This window comes from Genypterus blacodes, unplaced genomic scaffold (genome assembly GCF_046128005.1).
Source record: "Genypterus blacodes isolate CSIRO-AG114 ecotype Tasmania unplaced genomic scaffold, CSIRO-AGI_Gbla_v1 ptg000055l_1, whole genome shotgun sequence".
In the NCBI taxonomy this organism is placed as follows: domain Eukaryota; kingdom Metazoa; phylum Chordata; class Actinopteri; order Ophidiiformes; family Ophidiidae; genus Genypterus; species Genypterus blacodes.
Window position 1 is genome coordinate 2,259,786 of NW_027466867.1, and position 15,131 is coordinate 2,274,916.

General features: G+C 51.7%; 2 protein-coding genes across 3 annotated transcripts; both read right to left on the bottom strand.

Moving 5' to 3' along the window:
* On the bottom strand, positions 1-5,139 carry tut1 (terminal uridylyl transferase 1, U6 snRNA-specific). Its single transcript, XM_076151468.1, has 10 exons — positions 4,949-5,139; positions 3,839-4,029; positions 3,551-3,757; positions 3,356-3,470; positions 3,127-3,248; positions 2,784-3,010; positions 2,594-2,703; positions 2,073-2,195; positions 1,728-1,820; positions 1-1,466 (listed from the first exon to the last, which is right to left on the bottom strand). The coding sequence occupies exons 1-10, from the start codon at positions 5,022-5,024 to the stop codon at positions 352-354; spliced, it is 2,379 nt and encodes a 792-aa protein (XP_076007583.1). The 5' UTR covers positions 5,025-5,139; the 3' UTR covers positions 1-351.
* Positions 5,140-5,566: 427 nt separating this feature from the next.
* mki67 (marker of proliferation Ki-67) lies at positions 5,567-14,967 on the bottom strand. 2 transcript variants are annotated; one of them, XM_076152156.1, is made up of 15 exons: positions 14,790-14,967; positions 14,166-14,262; positions 13,459-13,540; positions 13,171-13,286; positions 12,681-12,750; positions 12,475-12,547; positions 11,225-12,021; positions 10,659-11,133; positions 10,201-10,319; positions 9,881-10,067; positions 9,663-9,800; positions 8,767-9,536; positions 8,475-8,652; positions 7,594-8,379; positions 5,567-7,486 (listed from the first exon to the last, which is right to left on the bottom strand). In XM_076152156.1, exons 2-15 carry the CDS (start codon positions 14,252-14,254, stop codon positions 5,910-5,912), a joined length of 5,457 nt encoding a protein of 1,818 aa, XP_076008271.1. In that variant the 5' UTR covers positions 14,255-14,262; positions 14,790-14,967; the 3' UTR covers positions 5,567-5,909. The 2 variants fall into 2 exon arrangements, with proteins under 2 accessions (XP_076008271.1, XP_076008272.1); XM_076152157.1 differs by lacking the exons at positions 13,171-13,286; positions 13,459-13,540; positions 14,166-14,262.
* Positions 14,968-15,131: the final 164 nt, after the last annotated feature.

Below are 15,131 nucleotides of genomic sequence, written 5' to 3' on the forward strand. Positions count from 1 at the left end.
GCCCCCGGTGGCTTCTTCCTGTCAGTGCGGGCCGTAGGTCGCAGTAAGGAGCCTCTGATGGAAGACGAGGGTGATGAAGACGTCGGCTCACCCCTGCACTGACTCAGCGTATGACAGGAGGCCGTGTGTGTGTTTGTACAAACATCTTTTTAATTCAGCACCAGAGGCCGAGAACACAAAGATCTGCCAGGAACGTTTCACTGAGAAACTCTGCAGCCTCACCTTCAACAGAAAATAACTGTAAAAATCACAGAAACATAAAAGCTTTCATCAGGAAATAAACTCAAAACTACAAAGATATGAACCCATGACATCCTGACGCTGTGTTTATAAATCGATCACTCCGCCACCTCAGCCCTCTGTCTGCAGCAGCGTCTCCACCATCTTGGGTAAGAAAACCTCCAGGAAGTGAAAGAAGTCCTGAAAGAGTCCCTCATTGTCCCGGTTTGGTTTGAACTTCAGCAGCGCCTTTGTGCTCTCCGTCCCGCCCACCATCTGGGACTCCACCTTGAACTCCACGGGGTCCTTGAGCGCCTCTTCTTTGTCCAGGATGTGAGCGGTGACCTGGGACTCCACCTCCACACAGCTGCCCTCCGGCCGGGCGTCCCGGTCTTTGATCAGCTCCCTCCTGACTTTCCTCCTGCCGGCCCACACTTTGTGGCTCTGGGTCCAGACCCAGTGGGGGGACGCGGTCTTGGCCCCCCTGCCCAGGCGCGGCTTCTTGCCGTGGGGAGACGCGTCGTCGCTGTCGGAAGAGAGCCGCCTCTTGCCGCCGGCACTGGCCGCCCCCGGGGGGCTCGGCTCGCCCCAGGAGTCGGTGAGGTCGCTCGCCGTCGACGTGTTGAGGGAGGTCGAGGCGGATTCCATCTCCACAGCTGAATCCTCGGCGGTGGTGGCCGAGGGAGCCGAGCCGCACCGGAGAACTCTCTGGAAAACTCCCTCCACCGCAAAGCAGACCCTCTGGAACCACAGCTGCCTGAAGGCGTCTCCGGCCGTGTGGAGGCGAAGACGCAACTCCTCCGGGAGCGCCGACAACTTGAAGGGAATGCTGATGCTCAGGTCACCCGCCTCGCTCTTGCTCTGCGGCACGTTGCCCTGGGGACAGAAGAGACGCACCAGGCCCCAGGTCTTCCCCTTGGTAGACTTGCGCTGGTACTGCAGGCTGCGGCAGTACTTCTCTCCCTCCTGACACTCACGCTGGAAGCTGCGCCGCGAACGCTCCGTCAGGTTTCCGGCTACGTTGTGCGAGAGCTCGAACGGGTCCAGCAGGTTGAAGGGGCCCAGCTTCAGGCCGCTCTGGTGGGCTTTGGCGGGCTGCTCTTCCTCCATGGCCTCCTCCTCCTCCTCCTCTTTACTCTGACCGAGGAAGTCGGCCACGGGCAGCACACGGCCTTCTCTGAGCGAGATGACGCTGCCCGCAAAGTCAAACTGGGCGTAGAAGGTGAAGAAGCCGGCGAGCAGGGAGCCTAACAGCACGCACACACACACACACACACACACACACACACACACACACACACACACACACACACACACACACACACACACACACACACACACACACACACACACACACACACACACACACACACACACACACACACACACACACACACACACACACACACACACACACACACACACACACACACGGTTTTAATGTACAATCACACATGAGTGAAACTGGTGCACAAACATCACTTCCTAACTTTTCCACAGTCACTTACAGAGGTTCTGGGTGTTTGTGCTGGTCGGCACGGCGATGGGCTGACTGGGGAAGGTGCAGTTCCATCCCTCGATCACACACTCTTCCTCCTCACCTGCATGACAACGTGACAAGGTTACAAATGGCCCAGAGACCGGAGCAGAGCAGATATAAACATTACATCATCTTCACACATCAGCTAGAATCTGAGAATCTGTCTGAGTGAGGCGATGTAAGGAACGATGACCACCTCACCTGGAAATGACTTACTGCTCATCATCAGCTCATTCCATGATATAATGATGTGTGTGTGTGTGTGTGTGTGTGTGTGTGTGTGTGTGTGTGTGTGTGTGTGTGTGTCCCTCACAGGCCATGGCTTTGAGCTGCTCCACCGTGGGGAGGACGGCAGGCTGGCGGTTCTGCAGGTAGAAGATGACGAGCAGCGTGAGGGCGTAGTTGTTGAGCAGCGAGCCGGCACCGCTGGGATTACCTGAGAGACAAAGGACGTGTTCAGCCGGGATTCAAACCCACAACCCAGACGCTGAGCAACTAGATAATCGACGAGTACGAGCAGAGTGCGGCAGAAGCAGAGGAAGACGCCGTAACGTCAGAGCTCTGCATTTTCCTTGCAACATTTCAGATTTTCTGTATTGTTTTGGTACGATTGAGTCCAAAATAAGCATTAAACAAAGACTAAGATGTCAAATATTCAAAACAAAGGTTCTTCTCAAGTTAAAGTCACATTCGTGTCATAAACATTCAGGAAAAAGCAAAGCAGAGCTAAGTGAGGCTCTGCTGCCCCCTGCTGACCAAAGTATGAAACTACAACCAGTATCCAGTCACAGGTCCACCCATCAGGATTTTGGCGTCTTGCTCGGTGCGGCTCACCTGCCAGCTGTTTCTGCTTGGCCCAGTAGCGGATGGCGAACACCAGAGGCCTCAGCCTGACCTCTACGCCCGAGCACAGCTGGAGGAAGCGTGTGTTCCTCACGGCGAGCCTGGAGACGGAAGACAGGCAGCGTTAGGCACCGCATGTTTACCGCAGCTGAGCGCAGAGAGTGAGAGCGGTGTAGCGGACCTGTTGTTGATGGTAATGTCGCCATGCAGGTTGAGCTCGCGGTGATGGAACTTGACCACGGGCAGGCGGGCGCCGGCGACCACGTTGACCTTGTGCACGCTGGGGACGCAGCGCCGTAGGATGACCGCCACCAGCTCCAGCACCTCGGTAGGCGAGGCGGAGGACAGGTCGATGTCGGACAGGATGGAGTCCTCGGAGCGGCCATCGTCCGAGGTGCCCTCGCCGGTCTGGAGAGAGAGAGAGAGAGAGAGGAGGAGGAGGAGCAAAGGTGGCAGAGCGGTTACAGACGTCACATTACAGAACATCAGCTGCGGTCCGAGCGGATCAAAGAGGAGTGCCCCACCTGTTCAGGCTTGGCGTGGGCCTGGAAGATCTTGGTGTTGTCCAGGTCCAGGAACAAGTCCAGGTCACAAGAGTGGACGCCAAACGTGTTGACGGAGGAACCAAACGGTAGAACCTGGCTGTCTGCAAGACACACACACACGGATCATCAACCACAGCTGATCTGAGTCCTTTTACACGTGTGTGTCGTCATGGATACAGAGGGTAAAAACAGCGCTCCAACAGATCACCTGGGAAGAACTCGATGAAGACCTCCTGCAGGAGCTGAACCAGCAACCCTCGGGCTTTCTTCTCGTTGTCTCCCAGCTGGAATCTCTCCATCACGTGCTGCATCTGAGCGTCCACCTTCAGGGAACACACACGCATCAATAACTCAAAATCAGTTATGGCGCCGACTCATACCTGTAGACTGAGAGGACACTTACAGACGCCGTCTGACACAGGTCGGGTTTGAGTCGCTCAAACGCTCGCTGCAGGTTCTGGTCGTTGTCCTTGTTCTTGAGGATCAGTTTGAACTCCTTCTTCTCCCGCGGTTTGACTCGCAGCTTCAGACCTTTCAGCCGGTGCTCGGGGCAAGACAGCACCGCCTCCACGCCGGCCTCCTCGCCGAAGTGCACGATGGCAAACACGCCCTAGGAGAGGAGGAGGGCAAGGTCAGATCAGGTCAGCTGGTCAGATCTCACAGATGTCTCAGCGTGTGTCGCCTGCCTGACCTTATCTTTGTCCATGATGACATCGGTCACCGCTCCAAACTGCCGGAAGTATTCAACCAGGTCCAACTGAGTGGTGTCGGGTTTGAGGCCGCTGACGAAAACGCTGTGTTCCTCCTCCTTCTTCCTGGTGGAGCGCACGGTCCTCAGCGTCTGGTGCTTCCGTCCCAGCACGTGCTGCTCCAGACTGGACTCTAGGAGAGAGGAAGCAAGGATTCAAACAAGACAGGATAACAAGCGTGTGTGTTTACAACCGGAATCTCCATCCAAGGAATCTCAGGAACTCCAACAACGTCTGTGATTTGAATGAATGACAACTAGGGTGGCCAGATGTCCGGCTTTAGGCCGTACAATGCTATACTTTTTGAGCAGTTGAAATGTTGTTTTCCTTACAATCTCCTTTGTTGTTAACATAAAAGGTTATTTATGCTTTTCAAAAAAGCATTTTTTTATTATTATACATCTTACGTGTTATTTGTTTTTTACATTTGAGTCCACACATGATATGCTTTGTGGCACAAAAGATTCATCTCAGTGCTCAGTTTTTGAACACCACAATGTATTGAATGAATTCAAATACTGTGAACAAACACTTTTTGACTTTTCATTAATATTTTTTCCTATTCAACCCGGAACCAGTTTTGCGCGGGCGCCGGGAACGTCCGTTGCCGGCTAAAATCACGGACATCACGTTTTTGCTTTTAGGCATGTATCAGAACACACCTGGGTTTAGCTCTGATTATGTAGTGAAGTTGTGCATCATAAAGTCATCTTATTCTAGTTGTAGACGCACAATGCAGCCTTGACAACATGAGTCTGCTCTAATGAGATAGATGAGATACACTCGTGTATTCCAGAGATAACGAGACTGTATAGCTTTACAAGCTTGCCGTCGCGATAACACGACACTTTGATGACGTTATACTGTGTTTGGAAAGTTTCATTTTCTCGAAATTAGCAGAAGTTTCGTTTTCTCGATAGAAGAACACAACTTGCATTCTGCGGCTTGATAAAAATTAAACAAAGAACATATATAATCCAATAATAATACAATCCTGCGCAAAGTGGACTCGCGTGTATAAATAAAATGCTCGGTTAGCTTGAGTTACTCACGGTTCGGCAGGTTGACGTTACACAGCATACAGAAGAAGCCTTTGGCCGTCGTCTTGATGTCCGCCTCAGGTTCCATGGCTGCAGAAACACTCAGATGAAGCAGAGAGGAAACTAATGCAACAAAGACTTGAGCTGAGTTTCAGGTCAGCGCGTCTCAAATCTCCCTCCAGCGTCGGGACCGCGTTTGTTTCCTTCCGTCTCTCAAATGTGTCCGGACTATTCTTGATCTCTTGACAAAGGTTCCGGTCGCAGGAGTTAAAAAGTAGAAAGTTATGATCTTCACAAAATGCTCGTGTTTTAGTTATGTCTAATTATGTTACCGTCACAATAAACCATCCGACTTTCAAATTAATGATTAAACTGTAAAGTCTTAATCGCAGAATACACCCATTGGCTAACGGAACAATGTCTCTCCCTGGTGGCACAATATAGTAGTTTGTGTTTATCACATTGATATACGGGATCCGTTCCATCTAATTACGTCACAGGATATTGTAAACATAGTGTTTTTAATATTTTTCGGGGCCTGTTTACATGAGACTAAATATCAAAATGTGACATAATAATCCTTTCAACTATTGACAAGTGTCAAACACCACACACTGAACTTGGTTTGACATCTTTTAATAATCATGGCAAAAATAAAACTTAATTCATGGGAAAATAAAACATTTGACACTCAGCACGTTGATGACATGATGGAGATAAAACCGATGTCAAAACTTTAGACTTATGGAAAAACGTTTTTGCGTACAAAAATTTAATAAGCACTTTTTTCATCAAAACAGAAATAATCAACATAAAAGCTGAAGCAACACGAGTCAGACCGGCTTCCACTCTGGAATGGGAAATATAAAAACAGTGCTGGACTTTTATTCAGTAAAACTAGGAGCTAAAACACCAAACAGTCTGAAAACCAAGCACACTAAATACTTTATATTAAGACTTTACACCGACGGCCTCATTTCCTCACTGCTCGTCTGCTGGTGGCCCTGCGCTTCTCTTGCACGGCCTTGGTCTCCTCCTCCTCCTCCTCCTCAGCAGCCTTCGCTCCTCGTCTCGCTCTCTTGATTGGCTCTGATCCAGTTTTCCCTGAGAGATCTTTCTCTTCAGTTGTTTCGGCGTCCTCCGTGGCGCGGCGCCCCCTCTTGACGGGGGTTTCCTGCAGAGCGTCTTGGTCCGGCAATTTGGCCTTCCTGCCTCTGGTCGCCTTCACCGGCGTCGGGTTTGGAATCTCGATCACTTGATGCGCCTCTGTCCACTTCACCGATTTCTTGTCTTCGGCTGGAGCGGGCTCGGCGTTGGCGTCGGCTTCCGATGCTTTCCCACTACTTGGAACTTCTTCTGTGTGGTTTGTGGGCTTGGTTGCCGCCCGTCTTCCTCGTTTGGGAGGAGCTGCTGGCATCTCAGCGGCGTCTGCTGGGGCCGAGCGGATACCTCTGCAAACTCTCTTGGGTGGAATCACTTCTGCTTCCACAGCTTTTGCGGCGGCTTTCGCTCCCCTCGCCCTGCCGGCTTTCCTGACCGGAGCCTCGGCGTCTTTGCTCTCCTCTGCCTCCTGCACCTCCTCGGGTTTTTCCTCGGGCACTTCTGCGACCTCTTCCGTGACGGCCCGCTTCCCTCTTCCCCGGCCCTGTTTAGGTTTCTCCTGGGCCTCAGCAGATTCCACAGGAGCCACAGACTCGGCGTCCTGTTTCCTTGTCCGCCCTGCTCTTCTGGGCTTTTCAGCGACGGCCACCAGTGCAGGTTCTGGTTCCGGTTCATCCGCCGTCACCGCTGTAGTCTCCTCTTCCTGTCTGGCGTTCCTTCCCCTCGTGGCTCTGGTCGGAGCTCGAGTCTGCTGCACCGTGTCCACACTCTCGGCTGCCTCCTCATGCTCTTCATCGTGCTTCGCCTTCCTTCCTCGTCTGGGTTTCTGCGCTACAGTGGCGGCGGCGGCCTGCTGAGGTTGCTCGCTCTCCACTTCGTTCGTTTCGGCCGCAGGTTCTTCAGCAGGCTTGGGTTTCCTCCCTCTCTTGGGCTTGGCGGCGACCTCTTCCACAGGAGACGAGTCGCGTTCTTCTTCTTCTGCAGCGTTGACTGAAGGAGTCTGCTCAGATTCAGCTGAAGCCTCAGGCACTGGCGTGGTTTCAGCAGGAAGCTCTGGAGACGCTTCAGCCCGATCATCAGCTGATTGTTTGGCGTTCCTTCCCCTCTTTGGCTTCGGAGCGGCCGCAGCTTCGCTTGGCTCCTGCGTGACCTCAGCATCCACGGCTTCATTACACTTCCCTCTCCTGCCTCGTGTCGTCTGTCTGGCAGGTGGCGGCGCTGAAGATTCAGCCTTCTTCCCTCTTCTTCCTCTCACCTGAGCAGCGGCGGGCTCTTCTTCCTCCTGCTTATCTCCCTCTGCTTCAGGCTCGGCCATCGGTGCCTTTCTGCCTCTGATGGTTTTCTTGGGGGCTGTGTCCTCCTCAGGCACGCTCTCCTCTACCGCCGCTTCCTCCGCCTCCGCCTCAGCTTCAGGGACTTCCTCCTCCTGCTTCTCGCCTTCATTTGAATCTGTGCAAAATAAAACAACGAGTCAGAGTCCAGGGAGGTTTTACCGATCACACAGCAGATCACTTTATGAGCTCTGATTCCTCCTAAATGAAAGAACAGCGACTCACCTTCCTCCTGCTCAGCTTGAGGAGGTTGAGCTTCATCTTCAGCTCTGTGCTCAGCGAGCGCCGGGTCACTTTGCTCCACAGACGCCAGCTTGGCCTTCCTTCCTCTCTTGGGCTTCGGTGCGGCCTCTTCCTGGGGAGCTGGGGGGTCGTTGGCGGGGAGGTCGGCATCAACCGCCACAGACGGGACACAGGGAGCTTCAGCAGGAAGCTCTTCTGCCGGGGCCACTTGCTCATCAGCGGCCTTTTTGGCGTTTCTTCCTCTCTTAGGCTTGACGGCGTCAGCAGAAGGTGCAGCCACTGTGAGCTCCACATCTTTACTCTCATCACACGCTGGTTTCCTGCTTCTGGTGGTTTGTCTGGCAGCAGGTGGCGCTGCGGCTTCCACCTTCTTCCCTCGTCTTCCTCTCACTGGAGCAGCGACCTCAGGCTCTTCTGAGCGCTCTGCTGCCTCCTGCTGGACGTCCTCTGCTCCTGACTCCACACTTCCTGGAGCAGATTCCTCCTGGGTGTCCGGGTCGACGGTGGCAGTGTCCATTTCTGTCACTTTGCTCTCTGCTTGTTCTTCGGGTTGAACGGTTTCCTCCTCGGTTGCCTGGGAGACGGTTTCCACGACATCAGATGAGTCACACTCCTCTGCCGTCTCAGCACAAACCACTTCAGACACGTCTTCCTCCTCGGCTGTCTGCGAGACCGTTTCCATGGCGACAGACTGGGATTCACACTCTTCTCTCGACTCGTCCTCCAACTTCTCATTGCCGCCCACATCGACCACGACGGCTTCTGGAACTACACAGGAAGAGAAGAAGAAGAAAACAAGTTCAACACAAAGAATGGCTGAAGTGTGTTTCCATAACGACACTGCGCACTGTGGGAGGACTGACCACTTCCTGCGACATCCTGGGGATCCTCCTCTGTGACATCTGACGGTCCGTCTTCACTTCCAGCAGCAGGAACATCTGGCTGCTCCTCACACACGTCCTCTTCTTTAACGGTGAGGGCCTCAGCCTGACCTCCGGCTGAGCCTGACTCACAGCCCAGAGGCTCCTGATCATCCTCAGCCTGTAGAGTTCACAGCACAAACAGTGAGGTCGGTGTTTAAGCAGTGTTTATGTTTTAAATGCATCGAGCTTCATCCACCTAAGCGCTCGATGATGTAATCACCGTCTGCATTACCTCATGTGTGTCCATCTGTGCTGCAGGCTCACTCGGCTCCTCCTTCAGCTCCTGAAGCCCCTCCCCTCCTGGCGTCTGCTCCAGGCTCTCCTCCACGCCGTCGCCCTCAGGAGTTTCTGCGCTGTCCGTCATTTCGGCGAGGTCTTCCACAGATTCCGCTTCAGGCGCCGGTGTCTCAGGAACTTCCTCAACTTCGGCAAAACTCACGTCTGCGACCTCAGGCGCTGCGAGAGTGTCCGGAAGTTTCCCCTGCAGATCCTCGTCAGATTCCTTGTTGTTAGCCGGCGTATCGAAGATCCTCTTGACCCCGGTGAGGCACTCTGGCTGCTCGGGCTTCTGTTGGGGAGTCAGCAGGAGCTTCCCTCTGAGGTCCTCCACCGGTTCAGCCTTCACTTTCGGCGTCTTCATCATCCTCTTCACACCGGTGAGGCACTCCTCCTCCTCCGGTGCAGGCTTCTGCTTCGGCGTCTTCAGAATCTTCCCCCGCAGGTCCTCCAGAGGTTCTGATTTCTGTCTTGGCGTCCTCATGAGCCTCTCCACCCCGGTCAGACACTCGGGTGCCTCAGGCTTCTGTTTGGGGGTCGCTGGAGCCGCCGTCTCCACACCAACGCACTGCTGCTCGCTTGAGACGCCACAGGGAATCTGTAGGGGTGGGATCTCGCCGACGAAGCTCTCCTCGTCCCCTTGAAGGAGGCGCTTGACCGCCTCGCTGCTGTATCCGCTGCCTTTCGTCGCAGAGGCGGCGGTCAGCGGCGACACGAGCATCTCACCTGGAGAGCGGTCAGATGAAATCACGTTGTTATTTTTCCGGACAAATGCAACATGGAGACGTTTGGCAGAGCGGTGCTGCTTCAGTTACAGAGCCGCACGAGTCGTTTGTGTTCTCCTTCACTCACCGGGCTCCTCTGGCGTCTTCAGCAGCGATGCCTCTACTGCCGGTGTGGGCGGAGCTCCCAGAGGGGTGGCGCCCTGATCGTCAACCAACGTCGTCCTTTGTCTTTCATTCATGGGGGTTTTAAAGATGTCAGCCACTCCTGGAAAAGAAGGCGAACGTGAGCGGGAGGAATCACCACGGAAACACAAACACACGCGGGCCTGAGGGCAAAGACGTTACCGCTCAGATCCTCGTCCATCTTCAGGTTCTTCTTGGCGACGGCGGCGTTGGCCACGAGCCTCGGCGCGGCACCGGCGGGGCAGCAGGCCTTCCGCTGGTGAGCTCTGCCCACCACGATGGTGACGGGCGAGTCTGCGTGCCCGGTGCTCACGTGGCCCGGGAGCTTCCTGGCAGGAGTCAGAGAGGCCTAGAGAGAGAGACACACACACACACACACGAGAAGGTGAATGATAAGGGAGGACATGAAAGCAGCAAAAACAAGCCAACACACACACACGTTAGGCGTTTTACACACACTGTCACTGTGCGTCTGACTTTACCTGCAGTTTGGCCGCTGCTCTCTTCGTCGTCCTCGCGGCGGCGGCGGCCTTTCTGGACGGGCCGGCGGCTTGGTGCTGCGACGAGCCAAACTTGACGGCGTCGGCCCACGACTTCTTGACTGCGCCGCAAAACACAAACAGATCCGACACATCAGATATTTAGAAACAACAAGAACTGCTGCTGACAAATACAAGATACACAAAGAGTCCTCAGCTGAATTTGTATTTCATCTTTAATTCACCAAACGTCTCTTAATGGACAAAGAGATTGATATAATTTAGGCTATAAAATGTGCCGGCCGTCTGTAAACACAAACTGAAGATGGTTCTATAAATTGCTGGCGATCTGGCGGAGAAATCACCCGGAGCCCAAACTCCTGTTCTCCCTGGGGTCCCGGACACCTGAGCATCAAAAGGAAACCGTTAGTGCAGAAAGCGTTACGTGTCGCTCGTCGTACCTTTCATTGAAGCTCGGGAGACGCCGCTCTTCCGCAAGACTTTCACGGCGCTGGGAGGCTGCCGCACGGGGGTCTTCGCGCCCTTCATCCTCAGTGGCGTCACGGGGACGGATAGCGGCGGGGCGACCATCGCCGCCTCCTCCTGGCTGGTGGGAGACGGGGTGCCGATGCGCGACACGGAGAAACGCCCCTGCACTGTCGGCGTCAGGCTCTGCGACGGCGTTCTGGTGGAGGAGGTCAGGGGCGTGGCCGTGGAGCTCCTCCTGGCCGTGGGCGTGATGCCCTGAACCGTCACACTGGGCTCAGAGCGGATCTTCAGACTCTCCGGTTTGCCTTTGGCGGGAGACGCCCCGGCAGCAGCGTACGGCATCTTGGCAATTGGCGATTTATTTGCAGGAGACTGAGCTTTCTTCCCAGGTGAGGAAGTTGCTTGTGTGTTCTTTGCCGACGGAACGGCGGGGGCTGGATCTTCTTCCTGTGAAACACAAACACCATTAACAACCCAGAACACGCCACAGTCTTTATATGAAGTTCAGTGTCAGGAACGTCAACATGTGTATCCTTACCAGCACCAGGCCGATGACAGACGCCCGCCTCAGCAGAGAGTGATTGGTAGAGTTAGTGAGACACAAGCTTCGCCGCGGCATGGCGCCCCGGCGTAGAGGAGAGTTGGGAGGCAGTCGTTTGTCAAACAGCTCCGGGCTCAGCTGACTCCCAAAGGAAACACGTTTCTTCGCCGCTTTGGCGCGTAGGCGTTCTCCACTTCTGCGTTCTTTTGTCTTACTGGACAAAGACTCCTTGCTCCTCCTCTTCGCGGAGGTTTTGGTCTTCTCTGCCGTCATGATCTGGATGACCTCGTTGGGGCTGAACCTCTGGGGGGATGAACGGACCCTCTTCTTAGCCGGAGAGGCTCCAGACGCGTCGGACTGCTCGGCCGCCTTCTCTTCAGACGGGGGCGCGGGTGCTTCGGCAGCGGAGCTCCGGGGGGAACGCCGCTGCGGCGTCGGAGCAGATGGAGGCGCGGCTTTGATTTCAGCATCGCCTTCGGTTACACTGGCCGCAGCAGACACTTCTCCCTCATCTTCCTTCTTAGGCGTGCTTTTGACTGCGGGGGTAACGACAGGCTTCCCACCATCTGCTCTCACAGATCCGGGCCTTGGCGTGTAACCCCTTGATGTCGGCGTTTCGAGGACGCTGCTGGCGGATTTCCGCGGGGTCTTGGCGTTCAGGGATTGCTTGATCATTTGATACAGATCACCGAAGGGAGAGTCGGCCTTGCTCTCCCCCTCCTTGGATTCCACCTCAACACTTTTCTCCAGGGAGCGCTGGATCTTGTTGTTGGTTCCATCTTTGAGGTGAGGATCTAGAACCAGGCAAGATATGACAAAATGAGAGAAAGTTCAGATACACACACACACACACACACACAAAAAAGGACTTTTTTGGAGAGACAACAAAACCATCACATTACTATTCATGCTTCTGCATTTCATTGTCGTTTTCACTTTAAAACATTTGTCAGTGTAATTATAAGTCCTGAAGTCTGTCCTTTTACATCACATCTTAAATATCTATTTTAAATCATAACAAACCAGGACCGTCCTCAGGTCAGGGATGCACTCTGTACATAAATCCCCGGCAGCGTCAGGCCGCGCCGTCAAACACACAACTAAAACTGATTCACTGAGCTTATTTTCAATATTCTGAGTAAGAAATCAAACGGCTCCCTTGTGCCGACGCAACAACAGCAGCAACACTCTCAAACCGCTGATTCAGAACAACAAAGCATCTCACACACACACACACACACACTCACCTGCGGACGCTTCAGCTTTCCCCCTGTCTCCCGTCTCAGTGATGATGTCGCCCACTTGCTGATCTTGCAGAACCTGGAGCGTCAGACACTTTAGTCAACACACTTATACACAATCTGATTTATTGGGGGCGCAGGCAGACTCGGGCCGAGGTGCTGACTGCAACGCTTCGGTTAATAAAAAGGTGAATAAATGATAAGCAAGTTACTTTGAGTTTTTCAGTTTTGCCACTGGTAGAGGACCTCTTCCTTGGCGTGGGGGCTGGAGGGTACTCAAACCTGAAACAAGTCAAACACGTAGGTCAGGACCCACTTATACCCGTGCTGAGGGTCAAACATGAACATGAAGTATGACATCATCGCCGTCACTCTTAGGTCTGATGGAGTCGTCGTTGTGACTTTGGTTTGTTTGCATGATATCACAACTACAAGGTGTAAGCAGCACTTATGTGACCGTCGGTTCTCATTGTGAAAGTGACGCCGTTGCCATGCTTACAAAAGATGTGACACGTCTATGCTGAAGAGGAAGCAAGGCTAAGTGCCACTACACCCGTCTGTAACACATGCTGCTACGTGAAAAGCATTCAGACGGCACATCAGATGTCAAACATTGTCTTCTTAAGCGTTCCGTCAGCACAAAGATCACTTTTCCTTTCACATGCACGAAATAACAAAACAACAACAATAACAAATCAGTACCTGAAAGAACGATCAATAACAGTGATCACATCTCCATCCTTCAAACGTTCAGACTGCTGCAAAACCTCGCCGTTGACACGGGTTGGGTTCACGACACTCAAATTAGTCAGAACAACCTGCAGAAGCAAAGAGGAAACATTTGTTCACACAGCCAAAGTCAAATGAGCTCCAGACTGGTTACATGTATATCCTGTTTACTTAGAAAACACTCATTAGTTCCATATTTAACAAGAGTAACACTTATTCAAAATAATTCACATCATGCTCATATTCAACCTGCAGTATTACCTCTTTATTTTCATTTAAATCAATTCTGCAGTGCTCCTTAGAGACTTGAGGAAGCTGAATGCGAATATCGCACTCAGGTTTCCTGTAGAGAAAAACAAATCACACAGACAAAGACAAACATATGAAGACTCAAGTGTACATGGTGCTTTTGTTTGTTTGATATTACGCAGAAAGTACTGGAGCAAACTATTCAACTGCAGTTTGCCACAACAACCAAAACATTTCACTTTTACCAGATACTGCTCCAAACCTATTGATTGATCACTTATCCAGTACACGCACATTTGTTTGTCCCATTATGGCTGAGGTATTCATTTCCTTAACATTAACTCTTTGCTGAAGTTAACTTTTAAGCCGCAAGAAAATAATCTGGTTAATAATTCCAGTTTGTGTGCCCTTGAGCATCTCCTATGATAAAAGGGGACTCTGCTTATGACGTCACGGGTACTATTAAGGCCCGCCTCCGATTCAAAACGAACACGTAGGGTGTCTGTCAATTCCAACACGAGGCCACATGGAATAATGCTGTAAATATCTGCATGGACTCTGGCAACACAATTTGTAGTATTTGACCAGAAAGCTTAAGTAAATACAGATAACACGTCATAGTATTTTGTAGTTATGTGTAAAATGTTGTTGGCAACGGAGACTTAAACTGATAGACAATTAGATCCGGATTTGAATCAGAACATGTTTCAAACACTCACCTTCCAAACAAGCATGCGGCAGTCAGAGGAAACTCAGTTCCGTCCCCTCCGCTCCTCTTAATCACCACTATCTTTCCGTGTAATGGCATTATCGTACCTAAATAGCAAGTAAAGTCATTAAGTAACAAGATAGGAAATAACACAAGATATGCACATAAGAGAGAGCTTGTTTGTATGTTACTTTGATCTTTATTTCACTGGCTCAACTTGCTAGATTACATAGAAACACGTTGCAATGCCTGAATGCAACGTGTTCAGAATCCATCTTTACTACGACCATTTAACTACACGCTTTACCGCGACCATTTAACTAGTTTAACACACACGGGTCATGGTTTAAGGCTGCAGATCGAAATGATAGCAAAGTTAATTCGACGATATTGTAATCGACTCATAGCTGAATGAAGAATACAACATATATCACATGTAATTTATATAGCAGCTAATATCCCACGTGTAGAAAAAGACAGTTTCCGCTTTGCAGATAAAATATACGTAATAAAAGAACCTTCAAGTAGCATTTGCGACTAGCTTAGCTTGAAAATAAGATATGAAGTTTGTTAGATATATGAACGGGACACATGCACACACACACACACACGGGTGCTCGTGTTTTAGTCTTACCTGTAAGACCGCTCAGAGACACGTCAACTTCTGAAAATCCATCAACTGGTGCAAGGAAAGGAGAAAAGTTTTATATTAACATATCAAGAATTTACGCCGAAATAAATCCCTACCTAACTCTACGGCGAATACTACAAATGGCTGACGTCCAATACGCTACAACTTGTTCCGCCTCGCATCGTGCAGAGCGGAGTAATATCCCTCCGCCAAATTACACTAGCGTAGTATCAAACAAAATCATCCGAATAACTCAAATATGTCGTAGTATCCGTATAGAAATCTATGTTGTAACATTTACCGCAATATTTAAATAATCTACGCGTAAAACATTCATACACAAAA